General features: G+C 53.3%; 1 protein-coding gene across 1 annotated transcript in view; it reads left to right on the top strand.

Moving 5' to 3' along the window:
• The window catches only part of LOC149440517 (uncharacterized), a 40,256-nt gene extending 18,083 nt beyond the window's left edge, over positions 1–22,173 (top strand). The window contains exons 9-15 of the mRNA XM_089658504.1: positions 1,835–2,018; positions 5,398–5,580; positions 5,942–6,178; positions 8,003–8,071; positions 11,622–11,705; positions 19,175–19,309; positions 21,802–22,173. Of these exons, the coding sequence (XP_089514630.1) occupies positions 1,835–2,018; positions 5,398–5,580; positions 5,942–6,178; positions 8,003–8,071; positions 11,622–11,705; positions 19,175–19,309; positions 21,802–21,954 (1,045 nt within the window). The 3' untranslated portion in view covers positions 21,955–22,173. The remainder of the gene's footprint in view (positions 1–1,834; positions 2,019–5,397; positions 5,581–5,941; positions 6,179–8,002; positions 8,072–11,621; positions 11,706–19,174; positions 19,310–21,801) is intronic.
• The last annotated feature ends 631 nt before the right edge of the window (positions 22,174–22,804 follow it).

Here is a 22,804-nt window from a genome sequence, read left to right as displayed (position 1 = left end):
AATAGAGAGAGCGGTCCCACGAGGTTCCCTCCATAGTCCCCAATAGAGAGAGCGGTCCCACGAGGTTCCCTCCATAGTCCTAATAGAGAGAGCGGTCCCACAAGGTTCCCTCCATAGTCCTAATAGAGAGAGCGGTCCCACGAGGTTCCCTCCATAGTCCCCAATAGAGAGAGCGGTCCCACGAGGTTCCCTCCATAGTCCTAATAGAGAGAGCGGTCCCACGAGGTTCCCTCCATAGTCCTAATAGAGAGAGCGGTCCCACGAGGTTCCCTCCATAGTCCTAATAGAGAGAGCGGTCCCACGAGGTTCCCTCCATAGTCCCTAATAGAGAGAGCGGTCCCACGAGGTTCCCTCCATAGTCCCTAATAAAGAGAGCGGTCCCACGAGGTTCCCTCCATAGTCCCTAATAGAGAGAGCGGTCCCACGAGGTTCCCTCCATAGTCCTAATAGAGAGAGCGGTCCCACGAGGTTCCCTCCATAGTCCCCAATAGCGAGAGCGGTCCCACGAGGTTCCCTCCATAGTCCCCAATAGAGAGAGCGGTCCCACGAGGTTCCCTCCATAGTCCCCAATAGAGAGAGCGGTCCCACGAGGTTCCCTCCATAGTCCCTAATAGAGAGAGCGGTCCCACGAGGTTCCCTCCATAGTCCCCAATAGAGAGAGCGGTCCCACGAGGTTCCCTCCATAGTCCTTAATAGACAGAGCGGTCCCACGAGGTTCCCTCCATAGTCCTAATAGAGAGAGCGGTCCCACGAGGTTCCCTCCATAGTCCTAATAGAGAGAGCGGTCCCACGAGGTTCCCTCCATAGTCCCTAATAGAGAGAGCGGTCCCACGAGGTTCCCTCCATAGTCCCTAATAGAGAGAGCGGTCCCACGAGGTTCCCTCCATAGTCCCCAATAGAGAGAGCGGTCCCACGAGGTTCCCTCCATAGTCCCCAATAGAGAGAGCGGTCCCACGAGGTTCCCTCCATAGTCCCCAATAGAGAGAGCGGTCCCACGAGGTTCCCTCCATAGTCCCCAATAGAGAGAGCGGTCCCACGAGGTTCCCTCCATAGTCCCCAGTAGAGAGAGCGGTCCCACGAGGTTCCCTCCATAGTCCCCAGTAGAGAGAGCGGTCCCACGAGGTTCCCTCCATAGTCCCTAATAGAGAGAGCGGTCCCACGAGGTTCCCTCCATAGTCCTAATAGAGAGAGCGGTCCCACGAGGTTCCCTCCATAGTCCTAATAGAGAGAGCGGTCCCACGAGGTTCCCTCCATAGTCCCCAATAGAGAGAGCGGTCCCACGAGGTTCCCTCCATAGTCCCTAATAGAGAGAGCGGTCCCACGAGGTTCCCTCCATAGTCCTAATAGAGAGAGCGGTCCCACGAGGTTCCCTCCATAGTCCCCAGTAGAGAGAGCGGTCCCACGAGGTTCCCTCCATAGTCCCCAGTAGAGAGAGCGGTCCCACGAGGTTCCCTCCATAGTCCCCAATAGAGAGAGCGGTCCCACGAGGTTCCCTCCATAGTCCCCAATAGAGAGAGCGGTCCCACGAGGTTCCCTCCATAGTCCCTAATAGAGAGAGCGGTCCCACGAGGTTCCCTCCATAGTCCTAATAGAGAGAGCGGTCCCACGAGGTTCCCTCCATAGTCCCCAATAGAGAGAGCGGTCCCACGAGGTTCCCTCCATAGTCCCCAGTAGAGAGAGTTTTAGCGCCCAACTTGTGACATCTTTCAGGACTTCCAGTAATGAGATGTCCTTGTTGTAGGTTTTGGTGTCTCCGCCCTCATTGGGGTGTGAAGTGTATAATGAAGGGGCTGTCCAGTCACCAGAAGTTTTTTCTGACTCCTCCCCTGTGCAGGTCATTGGTCCGGGTGAGAGAGGTCATTCCTCCATTGGCTGGCGGCTTTGGACAGGAGATGATGCCGGACCAGAAGCTCTCTGATTGGGTCCAGAGAACCTTCAATGAGAGGATGAAAGATTCGGCAGCTCGACCATTCCAGCTGTGCTGCGTGTCCCCATATCTCGTCTCGTCAGGAATATCGGTGAGTGGGGGGCGTGGCCTTCCCGGTGAGGATCATACGGTACAGAAGGGTTCAACATCGAATTATCAAAAGGAATGACGACTTGTAAGGAGCTGTATATAAAGCTACCACCATCCACTAAAACCGTCCACTAAAGTCGTCCACAGAAACCGTCCACTAAAGTCGTCCACTAGAACCATCCACTAAAACCGTCCACTAGAACCGTCCACCAGAACCGTCCACTAAAACCGTCCACCAAAACCGTCCACCAAAACCGTCCACCAGAACCGTCCACCAAAACCGTCCACCAGAACCGTCCACCAGAACCGTCCACTAAAACCGTCCACCAAAACCGTCCACCAAAACCGTCCACCAAAACCGTCCACCAGAACCGTCCACCAAAACCGTCCACCAAAACCGTCCACCAGAACCGTCCACTAAAAGCGTCCACCAAAACCGTCCACTAAAACCGTCCACCAGAACCGTCCACCAAAACCGTCCACCAAAACCGTCCACCAGAACCGTCCACTAAAAGCGTCCACCAAAACCGTCCACTAAAACCGTCCACTAGAACCGTCCACCAGAACCGTCCACCAAAACCGTCCACCAAAACCGTCCACCAGAACCGTCCACCAGAACCGTCCACTAAAACCGTCCACCAAAAGCGTCCACCAAAACCGTCCACTAAAACCGTCCACTAAAACCGTCCACCAGAACCGTCCACCAAAACCGTCCACTAAAACCGTCCACCAAAACCGTCCACTAAAACCGTCCACTAAAGTCGTCCACTAAAACCGTCCACCAGAACCGTCCACCAAAACCGTCCACCAAAACCGTCCACTAAAACCGTCCACTAGAACCGTCCACCAGAACCGTCCACCAAAACCGTCCACAAGAACCGTCCACTAAAACCGTCCACCAGAACCGTCCACTAAAACCATCCACCAAAACCGTCCACCAGAACCGTCCACCAAAACCGTCCACTAAAACCGTCCACCAAAAGCGTCCACCAAAACCATCCACTAAAACCGTCCACTAAAACCGTCCACTAAAACCGTCCACTAGAACCGTCCACCAGAACCGTCCACTAAAACCGTCCACCAGAACCATCCACCAAAACCGTCCACTAAAACCGTCCACCAAAACCGTCCACTAAAACCGTCCACTAAAGTCATCCACTAAAACCGTCCACTAAAACCGTCCACCAAAACCGTCCACCAAAACCGTCCACCAGAACCGTCCACCAAAACCGTCCACCAAAACCGTCCACCAAAACCGTCCACCAAAACCGTCCACTAAAACCGTCCACTAGAACCGTCCACCAGAACCGTCCACCAAAACCGTCCACAAGAACCGTCCACTAAAACCGTCCACTAAAACCATCCACCAAAACCGTCCACCAGAACCGTCCACTAAAACCGTCCACTAAAACCGTCCACCAGAACCGTCCACCAAAACCGTCCACTAAAACCGTCCACCAGAACCGTCCACCAGAACCGTCCACTAAAACCGTCCAAAGTGTTTTTATTCTAAAAGGTTCAGTTTCGCCTCGTATGATATGATATCACTAAAGTATTTCTTAGATTTAGCTCACCTTCCGATCTCTATATATATAATCAGTTTTACAGACAGCAAGAAATTCATTCTTATATACACTGTATTGCCAGTAGTATTGGCCCCGCCCTCCATATCATGTGATTCAGGTGTTCCAATCCCCTCCATATCATGTGATTCAGATGTTCCAATCCCCTCCATATCATGTGATTCAGGTGTCCCAATCCCCTCCATATCATGTGATTCAGGTGTCCCAATCCCCTCCATATCATGTGATTCAGGTGTTCCAATCCCCTCCATATCATGTGATTCAGGTGTCCCAATCCCCTCCATATCATGTGATTCAGGTGTCCCAATCCCCTCCATATCATGTGATTCAGGTGTCCCAATCCCCTCCCTATCATGTGATTCAGGTGTTCCAATCCCCTCCATATCATGTGATTCAGGTGTCCCAATCCCCTCCATATCATGTGATTCAGGTGTTCCAATCCCCTCCATATCATGTGATTCAGCTGTTTCAATCCCCTCCATATCATGTGATTCAGATGTTCCAATCCCCTCCCTATCATGTGATTCAGATGTTCCAATCCCCTCCATATCATGTGATTCAGGTGTTCCAATCCCCTCCATATCATGTGATTCAGGTGTTCCAATCCCCTCCCTATCATGTGATTCAGATGTTCCAATCCCCTCCCTATCATGTGATTCAGGTGTCCCAATCTCCTCCCTATCATGTAATTCAGGTGTTCCAATCCCCTCCATATCATGTGATTCAGGTGTTCCCATCCCCTCCGAATCATGTGATTCAGGTGTTCCCATCCCCTCCCAATCATGTGATTCAGGTGTTCCAATCCCCTCCATATCATGTAATTCAGGTGTTCCAATCCCCTCCCAATCATGTGATTCAGGTGCTCCAATCCCCTCTGTATCATGTGATTCAGGTGCTCCAATCCCTTCCAAATCATGTGATTCAGGTGTTCCAATCCCCTCCATATCATGTGATTCAGGTGTTCCAATCCCCTCCATATCATGTGATTCAGGTGTTCCAATCCCCTCCATATCATGTGATTCAGGTGTTCCCATCCCCTCCCAATCATGTGATTCAGGTGTTCCCATCCCCTCCCAATCATGTGATTCAGGTGTTCCAATCCCCTCCATATCATGTAATTCAGGTGTTCCAATCCCCTCCCAATCATGTGATTCAGGTGCTCCAATCCCCTCCGTATCATGTGATTCAGGTGTTCCAATCCCCTCCATATCATGTGATTCAGGTGTTCCAATCCCCTCCCAATCATGTGATTCAGGTGTTCCAATCCCCTCCGTATCACGTGATTCAGGTGTCCCAATCCCCTCCGTATCACGTGCTTCAGATGTTCCAATCCCCTCCATATCATGTGATTCAGGTGCTCCAATCCCCTCCATGGACACAGGTGTATACAATCAAGCCCCTAGGCATGCAGACGGCTTCTACAAACATTGGTGAAAGAATGGGTCGCTCTCAGGAGCTCAGTGACTCCAAGCGTGGTCCCGTGATAGGTGGCCATCTGGGCAATAAATCCATCCGTGACATTTCTTGGCTACTAAATATTCCACGGTAGGTTGGTGGATTAGGTGGTATCCAGTTGATGTCAGGTTGGTGGGCTGTAACTTTGATATTGTATGAGATGAAATTGAAGATCGACTTCAAGCAAATTTTTGGTATAAAAACTTTTTATACGAATGATTTCAGTGGATACGTGGAGGTGGATTTATGTGCAATCCCGATTCCTTCCAATAATTGGATGTAATGTTGGGGATCCTCTGTAGACACCACACATCCATGTGCTGTATGTTCGGTAATCTGCAGGTTTCAGTGGACTCGGCTCAGAACCTTCCCTGGTCCGGGTTCTCGGTGGCTCATATCTGCTTCAACCCTCCGGCTGCACTGTACTATGGAGATCCGTGGATGAAGTATGACCACGCCGTCCCTGTGCAGGACATTGAATTAGACAGTAGTCAGAACTGTCCAGTCTGGCGGGACGGATTCAAGGTGGGTGTCAGACAATATTCTTCTCTAATACAGCGCCCTCCAATGCCGCTATGTAAGCACAGCTAGCGCTTGAACAGCTGCATCCTTGGCTACCCTGGGCGCGGAATGACGTCTGTGACCCCGGAAGTGACGTAATTCGCGTGATTTCCGGGGTCGTTGGGTGCTTGCAGTCTTGTTTGGCAGATCGGCCGTCTACAGGTGACGGGTAAAGAACAGCAAAGAGGCATTTTTAGGCGAATGGTTTGAAGAACGTGTTTTTTGTTCCGTGATTATGAAAGTGTTTTAGTAAATGTCACCGCGCCCCTGCCGCAAACTCTCGACTCTTCGCTGACTCTGTCACATGATATTGTTTCTCCTAAAGACTTTCACCCGAAGAATATTCCACAAATACCTGACCCTCATCATCCACCTGCATGAGATCCGATCCCAGGAGGTAGGTGGGCTCAGCACCGCACAGGCCGGACGGGAGGGGTCAGCAATGGAAGAGCAGGAATTCAGAGCGGGGTCCCAGGCGTGGACAGCTATGAGGGTCTTCTACAAGAGCTACTGTCATCTGGGGGCTTTCCAGCTGCCTCTCTACCAAGGGGCCCCCACACTGGTGAGTGACCCCCCACACCCCCCTCACACGATTCCATACAGACAGCAGGCTCTCAGGACATTTATAGCTGAAGATTAATCTGCTTCTACTTGTGGCTTCCCTGGTCCCTTCCCTGGTTCCTCCCTTCCCTGGTTCCTCCCTTCCTTGGTTCCTTCCCTGGTTCCTTCCTTCCCTGGTTCCTTCCTTCCCTGGTTCCTCCCTTCCCTGGTTCCTCCCTTCCCTGGTTCCTTCCTTTCTTCTCTGGTTCCTTCCTTCCTTCTCTGGTTCCTTCCTTCCTTCTCTGGTTCCTTCCTTCCATGGTTCCTTCCTTCCTTCTCTGGTTCCTTCCTTCCCTGGTTCCTTCCTTCCCTGGTTCCTCCCTTCCCTGGTTCCTCCCTTCCCTGGTTCCTCCCTTCCCTGGTTCCATCCCTGGTTCCTCCCTTCCCTGGTTCCTTCATTCCCTGGTCCCTTCCTCCATTCCCTGGTTCCTTCCTTCCCTGGTTCCTCCTTTCCCTGGTCCCTTCCTTCCTTCCCTAGTTCCTCCCTTCCCTGGTTCCTTCCCTGGTTCCTCCCTTCCCTGGTTCCTTCCCTGGTTCCTCCCTTCCCTGGTTCCTTCCCTGGTTCCTCCCTTCCCTGGTTCCTCCCTTCCCTGGTTCCTCCCTTCCCTGGTTCCTCCCTTCCCTGGTTCCTCCTTTCCCTGGTTCCTCCCTTCCCTGGTTCCTCCTTTCCCTGGTTCCTCCCTTCCCTGGTTCCTCCCTTCCCTGGTTCCTCCTTTCCCTGGTTCCTCCTTTCCCTGGTTCCTCCCTTCCCTGGTTCCTCCCTTCCCTGGTTCCTCCCTTCCCTGGTTCCTCCCTTCCCTGGTTCCTCCCTTCCCTGGTTCCTCCCTTCCCTGGTTCTTCCCTTCCCTGGTTCCTTCATTCCCTGGTCCCTTCCTCTGTTCCCTGGTTCCTTCCTTCCCTGGTTCCTTCTCTGGTTCCTCCCTTCCCTGGTTCCTTCCCTAGTTCCTCCCTTCCCTGGTTCCTCCTTTCCCTGGTTCCTCCTTTCCCTGGTTCCTCCCTTCCCTGGTTCCTTCCCTAGTTCCTCCTTTCCCTGGTTCCTTCCCTGGTTCCTCCCTTCCTTGGTTCCTTCCCTGGTTCCTCCTTTCCCTGGTTCCTCCTTTCCCTGGTTCCTTCCTTGGTTCCTCCCTTCCCTGGTTCCTCCCTTCCCTGGTTCCTTCCCTGGTTCCTCCCTTCCTTGGTTCCTTCCCTGGTTCCCACCATAACCGGTTCCCACCTGGTCTATTGTAATAATACGGCTGGGCGGGCCCTCTGTTATCCTGGGTGGATGTCAAATGAACTCCTCCCATTTGCACACATCATGCGCAGCAAACAGGCTATGCAGCCTGAGAGTGCAATCTGAGACCCTCCATTTCCACTGGACTCAGCAGAACACAGATTGTTGTACCAGGCTGGCCCTGATATCATGTGATCGCTGTGACTAATCACAGTGATCACATGTCAAATGTACACAACGGCTTTCATTCATAGCCATTCATTGTATACTATTATTATTGTGATTGGCTCTGTACCATGTGATTACTGTCACCAATCACAGAGATAACAATAGTATAGCTGGACACAGCAGAACACAGATCGTTGTACCATAGCCATTCATTGTATACTATTGTTATCTCTGTGATTGGTGACAGTAATCACATGGTACAGAGCCAATCACAGCAGACCTGTACCATCATGCTATAGCTGTGGCCAATCACAGTGATCATTCATAGCCATTCATTGCACAGTACAGGCGTCTATCGGTTTACGAACGATTCAAACGAAATAAAAGTCTCTGCTTTCCCTCCAGCCTGTGCTTAGCGCACTCAGATCACAAGATTGTCGGACAAAACTGAAGGATCTGGAGCAGAAGAAGATGGTGAGTATTGGGATCTACAAATCAATGTCATTTTTTTTTTTGATTGGCCTGAATCTATATTCTGGAAGACATCGAAGATCCAGAAATTCAGAGAGTGGTGCCTCCCATGATCCTCCACTGACTGCAGAGGAAGGGACCCCGTCTCCTGATTGGTCACTCTGTTCTTCTGATTCATTCACTCCTTGTTGCATTTTGATTTTATGACAAAAGGTGGATCCTCCTAGGCACCTCAGGGGTGGTACTCCAGTGCAGTCCCCACCCCCGAAGGGGGTGCTGAGAATATACCCGGGAGTCCCAGAGTAGTACGGAGGCACAGTGACAATTCAGGCTCAGTCTAGGGGGTGTCTGTTCTCCATTCATGGTTGAAGGACTTTATGAGGCGGGGGGATCGGGGGGATCGGGGGCTCGGGGACCCCAAACCGATCATAGAAGATTAGTGAGAAGTTTGTCCTCCATTACTTCTAATAGCGGCTTTTCCTGGAGGAATATCTAGGACCCCACAGCAGCAGTCCATATAGGATCCTCTGACACTTGCCCAACTAATAGTCCTCAGCAAGGTCCCAGGAGCTGCCCCCCTCCCCCAGCATCCACAGCTAGATCCTCATTGAGGGAAATAAAAGATCCTTCTCCAGACCGGGATTTCAGGGCAGCGCCCTCCAGCTAATAATTCAGGTCCTCAGACCCGGCTGCAGCTTCTTGTCTCTCTGGCTATTTCCCAGGGGCAGCCCCCCCCCCGCGCCCTTGTAGGAATAGAGCTCCTTGCACATTTATTACCCCCCCCAGCCACCCCCTGGACACCCCTCTCCAGAGATTGGCTAGGGCACAGTGAATTGGAGTTCTCCCTCCCCATGTTCTGGACGCTTCATCCAGAGGCAGGAGGCTGCAATCTCCAACTCCCACCCTGAGCAGAACGATCGATTCCTGGACTGCAGCCAAACCGGGAGATCGCCGCACCAGAAACAGAGACTGTCTGGCACTCGGAGACGACGGAATGCGACATACCAGAGAAAACGTTCCCTCCCGGGTTGGGTTATGTACACGCATGGAATCGAACACGCCTTGGGGTCGCTTCACACGTGTTCCTGATGGACAGTCCGTGTGTTTCAATGGGCCGCCAAATGCGCAAAAGTAGTGCAAGCGCCACATTTCCAAACCGTGCCGCATCACAGCAATAGTACTGCGGGGGCGGGGATTTCCATGGTCACAACACGCTGCGCCTGCTAGATGCTTCAATGCATGGTGCCTGGGTACACAGCGAGCGACCCCGTGGGTACACAGCGAGCGACCCCCTGGGTACACAGCGAGCGACCCCCTGGGTACACAGCGAGCGACCCCCTGGGTACACAGCGAACAGCCCCTGGGTACACAGCGAGCGACCCCCTGGGTACACAGCGAACGGCCCCTGGGTACACAGCGAGCGACCCCCTGGGTACACAGCGAGCGACCCCCTGGGTACACAGCGAACGGCCCCCTGGGTACACAGCGAGCGACCCCCTGGGTACACAGCGAGCGACCCCCTGGGTACACAGCGAGCGACCCCCTGGGTACACAGCGAACGGCCCCTGGGTACACAGCGAGTGACCCCCTGGATACACAGCGACCTCCCCCCCGGGTACACGGCAAGCGACCCCCTGAGTACACAGCGAGCGACCCCCTGGGTACACAGCGAACTCCCCCCCGGGTACACAGCGAGCGACCCCCTGAGTACACAGCGAGCGACCCCCTGGGTACACAGCGAGCGACCCCCTGGGTACACAGTGAACGGCCCCTGGGTACACAGTGAGCGACCCCCTGGGTACACAGCGAGCGACCCCCTGGGTACACAACGAACGGCCCCTGGGTACACAGCGAGCGACCCCCTGGGTACACAGCGAACGGCCCCTGGGTACACAGCGAGCGGCCCCCTGGGTACACAGCAAGCGACCCCCTGGGTACACAGCGAACGGCCCCTGGGTACACAGCGAGCGACCCCTTGGGTACACAGCGAGCAACCCCTTGGGTACACAGCGAGCGACCCCTTGGGTACACAGCGAGCGCCCCCCCGGGTACACAGCGAACGGCCCCTGGGTACACAGCGAGCGACCCCCTGGGTGCACAGCGAGCGGCCCCCTGGGTACACAGCGAGCATCCCCCCCGGGTACACAGCGAGCAACCCCCCGGGTACACAGCGAGCGCCCCCCCCCGGGTACACAGCGAGCGCCCCCCCCGGGTATACAGCGAGCGGCCCCCTGGGTACACAGCGAGCTTCCCCCCCGGGTACACAGCGAGCGACCCCCTGGGTACACAGCGAGCGCCCCCCCCGGGTACACAGCGAGCGCCCCCCCCCGGGTATACAGCGAGCGCCCCCCCGGGTACACAGCGAACGGCCCCCCGGGTACACAGCAAGCGACCCCCTGGGTACACAGCGAGTGGCCCCCTGGGTACACAGCGAACGGCCCCTGGGTACACAGCGAGCGACCCCCTGGGTGCACAGCGAGCGACCCCCTGGGTGCACAGCGAGCGGCCCCCTGGGTACACAGCGAGCATCCCCCCCGGGTACACAGCGAGCAACCCCCCGGGTACACAGCGAGCGCCCCCCCCGGGTACACAGCGAGCGCCCCCCCCGGGTATACAGCGAGCGCCCCCCCGGGTACACAGCAAGCGACCCCCTGGGTACACAGCGAGTGGCCCCCTGGGTACACAGCGAACGGCCCCTGGGTACACAGCGAGCGACCCCCTGGGTACACAGCGAGCGACCCCTTGGGTACACAGCGAGCGCCCCCTTGGGTACACAGCGAGCGACCCCTTGGGTACACAGCGAGCGACCCCTTGGGTACACAGCGAGCACCCCCCCGGGTACACAGCGAACGGCCCCCTGGGTACACAGCGAGTGGCCCCCTGGGTACACAGCGAACGGCCCCTGGGTACACAGCGAGCGACCCCCTGGGTACACAGCGAGCGACCCCTTGGGTACACAGCGAGCGCCCCCTTGGGTACACAGCGAGCGACCCCTTGGGTACACAGCGAGCGACCCCTTGGGTACACAGCGAGCACCCCCCCGGGTACACAGCGAACGGCCCCCTGGGTACACAGCGAGCGGCCCCCCGGGTACACAGTGCAGCCGGTCCAAGCTGGCCAAATAACTGCCACTATTGCCTTCACCTCAACGTCGATTTTCTGCCAAACGTTCGTATGAAACCGACTTGTCCGTCCCACGATCCCCACACAGCCCCGGCAGATGTCGTCCTGCAGAGCTCACAGATTCCATTCCTTTCTCATCGCTTATAAAAAACGATCAGCAATTGGCCCGATCGCCGCCCTCCATTCACCTTCAATGGGGCAGGAGGAGAGAGCAGAGTGACAAAGAGATGAGCCAATCACAGGCTGGGGGGAGGGACAAGACCTGAAATGTTACTGAACTGACACTGAGAACAATCAGGTCCTGCCAGATGGGGACGTGCTGCGTGGCAGAGCGGTGCAAATCTCAGGACTGGATGGATAGAAGTCGCTCCTGTTTGTGTGTTCTGTGAGGGGATTCGATGTCTTTTACTCGATGAATATTATCCCGCAGATCTCCAGAGTGGCCGCGGCATCCGTGACGCTCCGAATAGCAGATGGGAGACGGCGGGAAGAACTCGACACGTTTGGTACTCAGGTGAGAGGACTGCCCCTCCCCCCACGTGGCATCCGTGGTACTGCACCCTCAGCCAGTCCCTGGGAGGAGACTCCCCAAAGTGACCCAACAAGAGTCACCCATCGAAGGGCACAGAGAGGACTGGAATCTGCCCCCCAGCACTGAGAATGGTCAGATCTCTGCCCTGGACCTCTGAAGGTACATACACTGTATTGCCCCAAGTATTGGCCCCGCCCTCCAGATCATGTGATTCAGGTGTTCCAATCCCCTCCATATCATGTGATTCAGGTGTTCCAATCCCCTCCAGATCATGTGATTCAGGTGTTCCAATCCCCTCCAGATCATGTGATTCAGGTGTTCCAATCTCCTCCGTATCATGTGATTTAGGTGTTCCAATCCCCTCCGTATCATGTGATTCAGGTGTTCCAATCCCCTCCCAATCATGTGATTCAGGTGTTCCAATCCCCTCCCAATCATGTGATTCAGGTGTTCCAATCCCCTCCCAATCATGTGATTCATGTGTTCCAATCCACTCCGTATCGCGTGATTCAGGTGTTCCAATCCCCTCCGTATCGCGTGATTCAGGTGTTCCAATCCCCTCCGTATCGCGTGATTCAGGTGTTCCAATCCCCTCCATATCGCGTGATTCAGGTGTTCCAATCCCCTCCATATCGCGTGATTCAGGTGTTCCAATCCCCTCCATATCACGTGATTCAGGTGTTCTAATCCCCTCCCAATCACGTGATTCAGGTGTTCCAATCCCCTCCCAATCACGTGATTCAGGTGTTCCAATCCCCTCCCAATCACGTGATTCAGGTGTTCCAATCCCCTCCCAATCATGTGATTCAGGTGTTGCAATCCCCTCCGTATCGCGTGATTCAGGTGTTCCAATCCCCTCCCAATCATGTGATTCAGGTGTTCCAATCCCCCCCATATCGCGTGATTCAGGTGTTCCAATCCCCTCCCAATCATGTGATTCAGGTGTTCCAATCCCCTCCATATCATGTGATTCAGGTGCTACAATCCCCTCCATATCATGTGATTCAGGTGCTACAATCCCCTCCAGATCATGTGATTCAGGTGTTCCAATCCCCTCCAGATCATGTGATTCAGGTGTTCCAATCCCCTCCAGATCATGTGATTCAGGTGTTCCAATCTCCTCCGTATCATATGATTCAGGTGTTCCAATCCCCTCCGTATCATGTGATTCAGGTGTTCCAATCCCCTCCCAATCATGTGATTCAGGTGTTCCAATCCCCCCCGTATCGCGTGATTCAGGTGTTCCAATCCACTCCGTATCGCGTGATTCAGGTGTTCCAATCCCCTCCATATCGCGTGATTCAGGTGTTCCAATCCCCTCCATATCGCGTGATTCAGGTGTTCCAATCCCCTCCATATCACGTGATTCAGGTGTTCCAATCCCCTCCATATCACGTGATTCAGGTGTTCCAATCCCCTCCCAATCACGTTATTCAGGTGTTCCAATCCCCTCCCAATCACGTGATTCAGGTGTTCCAATCCCCTCCATATCACGTGATTCAGGTGCTACAATCCCCTCCATATCATGTGATTCAGGTGTTTCAATCCCCTTCATATCATGTGATTCAGGTGTTCCAATCCCCTCCAGATCATGTGATTCAGGTGTTCCAATCCCCTCCAGATCATGTGATTCAGGTGTTCCAATCCCCTCCGTATCATGTGATTCAGGTGTTCCAATCCCCTCCGTATCATGTGATTCAGGTGTTCCAATCCCCTCCCAATCATGTGATTCAGGTGTTCCAATCCCCCCCATATCGCGTGATTCAGGTGTTCCAATCCCCTCCATATCATGTGATTCAGGTGCTACAATCCCCTCCAGATCATGTGATTCAGGTGTTCCAATCCCCTCCAGATCATGTGATTCAGGTGTTCCAATCCCCTCCAGATCATGTGATTCAGGTTTTCCAATCCCCTCCAGATCATGTGATTCAGGTGTTCCAATCTCCTCCGTATCATGTGATTCAGGTGTTCCAATCCCCTCCGTATCATGTGATTCAGGTGTTCCAATCCCCTCCCAATCATGTGATTCAGGTGTTCCAATCCCCCCCGTATCGCGTGATTCAGGTGTTCTAATCCCCTCCGTATCGCGTGATTCAGGTGTTCCAATCCCCTCCATATCGCGTGATTCAGGTGTTCCAATCCCTCCCATATCGCGTGATTCAGGTGTTCCAATCCCCTCCATATTGCGTGATTCAGGTGTTCCAATCCCCTCCCAATCATGTGATTCAGGTGTTCCAATCCCCTCCATATCATGTGATTCAGCTGCTACAATCCCCTCCATATCATGTGATTCAGGTGCTACAATCCCCTCCATATCATGTGATTCAGGTGTTCCAATCCCCTCCATATCATGTGATTCAGGTGTTCCAATCCCCTCCATATCATGTGATTCAGGTGTTCCAATCCCCTCCCAATCATGTGATTCAGGTGCTACAATCCCCTCCATATCATGTGATTCAGGTGTTTCAATCCCCTCCATATCATGTGATTCAGGTGTTCCAATCCCCTCCCAATCATGTGATTCAGGTGTTTCAATCCCCTCCATATCATGTGATTCAGGTGTTCCAATCCCCTCCATATCATGTGATTCAGGTGTTCCAATCCCCCCCATATCATGTGATTCAGGTGTTCCAATCCCCTCCAGATCATGTGATTCAGGTGTTCCAATCCCCTCCAGATCATGTGATTCAGGTGTTCCAATCCCCTCCAGATCATGTGATTCAGGTGTTCCAATCTCCTCCGTATCATGTGATTCAGGTGTTCCAATCCCCTCCGTATCATGTGATTCAGGTGTTCCAATCCCCTCCCAATCATGTGATTCAGGTGTTCCAATCCCCCCCGTATCGCGTGATTCAGGTGTTCCAATCCACTCCGTATCGCGTGATTCAGGTGTTCCAATCCCCTCCATATCGCGTGATTCAGGTGTTCCAATCCCCTCCATATCGCGTGATTCAGGTGTTCCAATCCCCTCCATATCACGTGATTCAGGTGTTCCAATCCCCTCCCAATCACGTTATTCAGGTGTTCCAATCCCCTCCCAATCACGTGATTCAGGTGTTCCAATCCCCTCCATATCACGTGATTCAGGTGCTACAATCCCCTCCATATCATGTGATTCAGGTGTTTCAATCCCCTTCATATCATGTGATTCAGGTGTTCCAATCCCCTCCAGATCATGTGATTCAGGTGTTCCAATCCCCTCCAGATCATGTGATTCAGGTGTTCCAATCCCCTCCGTATCATGTGATTCAGGTGTTCCAATCCCCTCCGTATCATGTGATTCAGGTGTTCCAATCCCCTCCCAATCATGTGATTCAGGTGTTCCAATCCCCCCCATATCGCGTGATTCAGGTGTTCCAATCCCCTCCATATCATGTGATTCAGGTGCTACAATCCCCTCCAGATCATGTGATTCAGGTGTTCCAATCCCCTCCAGATCATGTGATTCAGGTGTTCCAATCCCCTCCAGATCATGTGATTCAGGTTTTCCAATCCCCTCCAGATCATGTGATTCAGGTGTTCCAATCTCCTCCGTATCATATGATTCAGGTGTTCCAATCCCCTCCGTATCATGTGATTCAGGTGTTCCAATCCCCTCCCAATCATGTGATTCAGGTGTTCCAATCCCCCCCGTATCGCGTGATTCAGGTGTTCTAATCCCCTCCGTATCGCGTGATTCAGGTGTTCCAATCCCCTCCATATCGCGTGATTCAGGTGTTCCAATCCCTCCCATATCGCGTGATTCAGGTGTTCCAATCCCCTCCATATTGCGTGATTCAGGTGTTCCAATCCCCTCCCAATCATGTGATTCAGGTGTTCCAATCCCCTCCATATCATGTGATTCAGCTGCTACAATCCCCTCCATATCATGTGATTCAGGTGCTACAATCCCCTCCATATCATGTGATTCAGGTGTTCCAATCCCCTCCATATCATGTGATTCAGGTGTTCCAATCCCCTCCATATCATGTGATTCAGGTGTTCCAATCCCCTCCCAATCATGTGATTCAGGTGCTACAATCCCCTCCATATCATGTGATTCAGGTGTTTCAATCCCCTCCATATCATGTGATTCAGGTGTTCCAATCCCCTCCCAATCATGTGATTCAGGTGTTCCAATCCCCTCCATATCATGTGATTCAGGTGTCCCAATCCCCTCAATATCATGTGATTCAGGTGTTTCAATCCCCTCCATATCATGTGATTCAGGTGTTCCAATCCCCTCCATATCATGTGATTCAGGTGTTCCAATCCCCCCCATATCATGTGATTCAGGTGTTCCAATCCCCTCCATATCATGTGATTCAGGTGTTCCAATCCCCTCCATATCATGTGATTCAGGTGTTCCAATCCCCCCCATATCATGTGATTCAGGTGTTCCAATCCCCTCCATATCATGTGATTCAGGTGTTCCAATCCCCTCCATGGACACAGGTGTATACAATCAAGCCCCTAGGCATGCAGACGGCTTCTACAAACATTGGTGAAAGAATGGGTCGCTCTCAGGAGCTCAGTGACTCCAAGCGTGGTCCCGTGATAGGTGGCCACCTGGGCAATAAGTCCATCCGTGACATTTCCTGGCTACTAAATATTCCACGCTCAACTGTTAGTGGGATTATAACAAAGTGGAAGCCACTGGGAACAACAGCCACTCAGCCACCAAGTGGTAGGCCACGTCACATGACAGGGCGGGGTCAGCGCATGCTGAAGTGCACAGTGCGCAGAAGTCACCAACTGTCTTCAGAGTCAATAGCTAAAGACCTCCAAACTTGGTGTGGCCTTCAGATGAGCCCAACAACAGTGCGTAGAGAGCTTCATGGAATGGGTTTCCATGGCCGAGCAGCTGCATCCAAGCCTTCCATCACCAAGTGCAATGCAAAGTGTCGGATGCCGTGGTGTAAAGCACGCCGCCACTGGACTCTAGAGCAGGGGAGACGTGTTCTCTAGAGGGACCAATCACGCTTCTCTGTCTGGCAATCCGATGGACGTGTCTGGGTTTGTCGGTGGCCAGGAGAACGGTACTTGCCTGACTGCATTGTGCCAAGTGTAAAGTTTGGTGGAGGGGGATTATGGTGTGGGGGGTGTTTCTCAGGGGTTGGGCTTGGCCCCCTTGTTCCAGTGAAGGGAACTCTTAAGGTGACATTCTGGACAGTTATATGCTCCCCACTTTGTGGGAGGAGTTTGGGGATGGCCCCTTCCTGTTCCAACATGACTGCCCACCAGTGCACAAAGCAAGGTCCATAAAGACATGGAGTAGCCAGTTTGGGGTGGAGGAACTTGACTGGCCTGCACAGAGTCCTGACCTCAACCCCATAGAACACCTTTGGGATGAATTAGAGCGGACACTGTGAGCCAGGCCTCCTCCCCCGACATCAGTGCCCCCTCCCCCAACATCAGTGCCCCTCCCCCGACATCAGTGCCTGACCTGACAAATGTGCTTCTGGAAGAATGGTCCAACCTTCCCATAGACACCCTCCTAAACCTTGTGGACGGCCTTCCCAGAAGAGTTGAAGCTGTTATAGCTGCAAAGGGCGGGGCCAACTCAATATTGAACCCTACGGACTAAGACTGGGGGGCCATTAAAGGTCATGTGTGTGGAAAGGGCGGGGTCAACTCAATATTGAACCCTACGGACTAAGACTGGGGGGCCATTAAAGGTCATGTGTGTGGAAAGGGCGGGGCCAACTCAATATTGAAGCCTACGGACTAAGACTGGGGGGTCATTAAAGGTCATGTGTGTGGAAAGGGCGGGGCCAACTCAATATTGAAGCCTACTGTCAGGGAGCGAGGAGCCAGACACACAAGGAGGTGCAATTAAAGGTAGGTTTATTAATATAAAAATAAGACAGAGTCTATGCAAGTCCAACAGCGGAAATCGTAGCCAAAGCCGGGGTCAAGAGCCAGGAAGAATGGTCGCCAGAGCTGGGATCAGGAGCCAGGAAGAATGGTCGCTAGAGCTGGGATCAGGAGCCAGGAAGAATGGTCGCTAGAGCTGGGATCAGGAGCCAGGAAGAATGGTCGCTAGAGCTGGGATCAGGAGCCAGGAAGAATGGTCGCCAGAGCCGAGTCGGTATCCAGGAGAGCAATGAGTAGCTAAACAGGAGCTTGCTGCTGTGCAACAGACAGGACACGAATGCAATGGACAGCTGCAACCAGCAGACTTATATGTGATAAGCCGCCACCTCCTGTGGGAGGAGCCGCAGAGGGCTGAAAGCATAAATGATCCCACAATGCTTTGCAGACACCTAAGATGGATGCCAGCACATGGAGCAACACAAGCCCTGAGGAAAGGTAGGACCTTGACATCTACGGACTGAGACTGGGGGGCCATTAAAGGTCATGTGTGTGGGAAGGGCGGGGCCAACTCAATATTGAACCCTACGGACTAAGACTGGGGGTCCATTAAAGGTCATGTGTGTGGAAAGGGCGGGGCCAACTCAGTATTGAACCCTACGGGCTAAGACTGGGGGGCCATTAAAGGTTATTTGTGTAGAAAGGGCGGGGCCAACTCATTATTGAACCCTACGGACTAAGACTGGGGGGGCCATTAAAGGTCATGTGCGAGGAAAGGGTGGCCGACCAATACTTGGGGCAATATAGTGTATATATGGGGGGGGGTGGGGACAATACTTGGGGCAATGTGGTGTATACATGTGGGGGCGGGGACAATACTTGGGGCAATGTGGTGTATGTTCCCATAACATTTTCTTAGTTTGGGGCGGAGCAGAGGGGTTTGAACCTCCGTCAGGTTTTTTGCTGTCTGCCCGCCCCTCCATTTGGTGTCAGAGAACCAAAAAAGTGATGGCGAGTCTGAAACAGTCATCTCCGAATGTGGAGACGAGCAGAAATCTTCCAATGGGGACACTCACTGCCTTGACTGACTAAGGGGGAAATTCCTCTCACTTGGGAGATTTGCTCTCACTTCCTGGTGCATCTCTGGGAGGGGAAGTGAAAAAGCAGAAAAAACAACCAGCAGATGTGGCGTCCAGGAAGCAATGCTCACCTCAAAGAAGGGACATCCCTTCACTGCCCCGGCAACAAGCCAGCCCCCGGGGGTGCCACCCAGCAGTCCACAAAGGGAGTAAATCCCAGAATTGGCCTTCTCCAGGCTCTGAATGGTGAGCAGGTCCAGACCTCTTCCTGCTTTGGGGGGGGGGTGTACCCCTCTCCAAGGAGAAGATGGGTGGAGGGCTGCAGACCAAATCCCTAAGTTGAGGTATATTCCCCCGAATTCCAGGGGTCAGCTGTCCTCTGCCGGAATGATGGGAACTATCACTGACCAGTTCTGTAGAAGGACTTCCTCTTAAAGAGTTTTCTAGGTGATCCATGTCCTGTTCCTGGTGGAGAAGGTTCCGGTCCCCCCTGTGCTGTCCTGGAAGACGATGTTGGCTGGACACACACTTTAGGCCCCGTAATTGTATGACTGTATTAACAATGATGTTCTACAACAGGACCTAAATCAGATGTATCTGCCGGAAGATGCCATCGACACCTACACCCCCCAACCTACCGGGAGACCATTATCCGACCTCGCTCCGGCTGGACGGGAAGACTTCTGGGAACGTCTGGTGGACTGGTACAGAAAGGTAACGTGGAGATGAGCTGGGAAAATTATTAACGAAATGGTTTGGTGGAAGCATAGTCCAATGGGCAGGACAGGTCCAAGGAAAAAAAAGATACATTTTATTTGCAGATTAACGGCACGGCTATGGGGGGCAAGTCTGGCCAATGATACGCCGACGTTACGATGGGATCCTGGGAGGAAGTATTTATATGGCATGAAAACCCATTTGCCAGATATCTCGTGTTCTATGGTAGGTACATCGATGATGTCCTACTGATCTAGGATGGTGGTCTGGACTCTTGTTCCTCCTTTGTATCCCATGGTAACAACAACACGCTAGGACTACACTTCACTCACATGTTGTGGACCCCACAAGTCAAATCGTTTCGGATTTTCGAGGATTTGGAGTTGTCTCTGAGGATGGGGTGATGGGGAGGTAACTCTTATTTACACGACTTGCCACCATCCGTCTTGGCAGAAGAACATCCCTAAAGGACAGTTCCAGAGGTTGGGGAGGAACCTGTCCATCCAGGTGAGTACAGTCCTCGTGAACGAATCCAAAGAGAAGAGACACCAGTATACACCGCCATACGCCACCAGTATATACACCGCCATACCCCACCAGTATATACACCGCCATACCCCACCAGTATATACACCGCCATACGCCACCAGTATACACCGCCATACCCCACCAGTATACACCGCCATACGCCACCAGTATATACACCGCCATACACCACCAGTATATACACCGCCATACCCCACCAGTATATACACCGCCATACGCCACCAGTATATACACCGCCATACCCCACCAGTATACACCGCCATACGCCACCAGTATATACACCGCCATACACCACCAGTATATACACCGCCATACCCCACCAGTATATACACCGCCATACCCCACCAGTATACACCGCCATACGCCACCAGTATATACACCGCCATACCCCACCAGTATATACACCGCCATACCCCACCAGTATATACACCGCCATACCCCACCAGTATACACCGCCATACGCCACCAGTATATACACCGCCATACCCCACCAGTATATACACCGCCATACGCCACCAGTATATACACCGCCATACCCCACCAGTATATACACCGCCATACGCCACCAGTATATACACCGCCATACGCCACCAGTATATACACCGCCATACGCCACCAGTATACACCGCCATACGCCACCAGTATATACACCGCCATACCCCACCAGTATACACCGCCATACCCCACCAGTATATACACCGCCATACCCCACCAGTATATACACCGCCATACGCCACCAGTATATACACCGCCATACCCCACCAGTATATACACCGCCATACGCCACCAGTATATACACCGCCATACCCCACCAGTATATACACCGCCATACGCCACCAGTATATACACCGCCATACGCCACCAGTATATACACCGCCATACGCCACCAGTATACACCGCCATACGCCACCAGTATATACACCGCCATACCCCACCAGTATACACCGCCATACCCCACCAGTATATACACCGCCATACCCCACCAGTATATACACCGCCATACGCCACCAGTATATACACCGCCATACCCCACCAGTATACACCGCCATACGCCACCAGTATATACACCGCCATACCCCACCAGTATATACACCGCCATACGCCACCAGCATATACGCCGCCATACGCCACCAGCATATACGCCGCCATACGCCACCAGCATATACGCCGCCATACGCCACCAGTATATACGCCACCAGTATATACGCCGCCATACGACACCAGTATATACGCCACCAGCATATACGCCGCCATACGCCACCAGCATATACGCTGCCACACGCCACCAGCATATACGCTGCCACAAGCCACCAGCATATACGCTGCCACAAGCCACCAGCATACACGCCGCCATACGCCACCAGCATACACGTCGCCATACGCCACCAGTATATACACTGCCATACGCCAGCAGTACTGTATATACACCGCCATACGCCATTCTCTGCTCTACTGCCACCATCAATGATCCTACTGCCACCATCCTTTACTCTACTGCCACCGTCCTCTGCTCCACTGACACCGTCCACGATCCTACTGACACCATCCTCTGCTCCACTGACACCATCCACGATCCTACTGACACCATCCTCTGCTCCACTGACACCGTCCACGATCCTACTGACACCATCCTCTGCTCCACTGACACCGTCCACGATCCTACTGACACCATCGGGTGGACACATTATTCAGATGGATGTAAAGATGCTGCCACTGTGTGTAGCCTTTCATGGGAGCCCCTACTGACCCGGGGCCCTCGGGCATTGCCCAAGTGACCGAATGGTCAGTCTGCCCCCGGTGAATCCTACAAAAAAATCTTCCACGCTCCACTAAAGAGTTCGGTCTAAAGGAAAGGTGGCCGCCCCGGATTTGCCTCAATTACACATGAAATGAAGAATCAGAATCTCTCAGCCATTTACTAAAACCAAACTTTTCTTTTCCAGCATCTCAGATCCGACTACCAACCCCCAACCCCAAACCACCGACCCCCAACCACCGACCACCGAACCCCAACCACCGACCCCCAACCACCAAAGGAGACCAAGGAAGAAACTGCTGCTGGATCTGAAGACAGAGAAGAACCTCGACAAAGCTGAACCTGATTCCTGAACGTCTTCCAATACGTTGGACGGATGCCGGACTCCTACACCCGAATACAGACCGACCGATGCCGGACTCCTACACCCGAATACAGACCGACCGATGCCGGACTCCTACACCTGAATACAGACCGACCGATGCCGGACTCCTACACCCGAACACAGACCGACCGATGCCGGACTCCTACACCCGAATACAGACCGACCGATGCCGGACTCCTACACCTGAATACAGACCGACCGATGCCGGACTCCTACACCCGAACACAGACCGACCGATGCCGGACTCCTACACCTGAATACAGACCGACCGATGCCGGACTCCTACACCTGAATACAGACCGACCGATGCCGGACTCGTACACCCGAATACAGACCGACCGATGCCGGACTCCTACACCCGAATACAGACCGACCGATGCCGGACTCCTACACCCGAACACAGACCGACCGATGCCGGACTCCTACACCTGAATACAGACCGACCGATGCCGGACTCCTACACCTGAATACAGACCGACCGATGCCGGACTCCTACACCTGAATACAGACCGACCGATGCCGGACTCCTACACCCGAATACAGACTGACGGATGCCGGACCCGTACACCCAAATACAGACCGACCGATGCCGGACTCCTACACCCAACACAGACCGACCGATGCCGGACTCCTACACCTGAATACAGACCGACCGATGCCGGACTCCTACACCTGAATACAGACCGACCGATGCCGGACTCGTACACCCGAATACAGACCGACCGATGCCGGACTCCTACACCCGAACACAGACCGACCGATGCCGGACTCCTACACCCGAATACAGACCGACCGATGCCGGACT

Source organism: Staurois parvus, unplaced genomic scaffold, assembly GCF_062004578.1.
Source record: "Staurois parvus isolate SC_StPar_1 unplaced genomic scaffold, SC_StPar_1.0 ptg001078l, whole genome shotgun sequence".
In the NCBI taxonomy this organism is placed as follows: Eukaryota; Metazoa; Chordata; class Amphibia; order Anura; family Ranidae; genus Staurois; species Staurois parvus.
The sequence above is the reverse complement of the archived record's forward strand: the minus strand, read 5'-3'. Positions and strand labels throughout refer to the sequence as shown.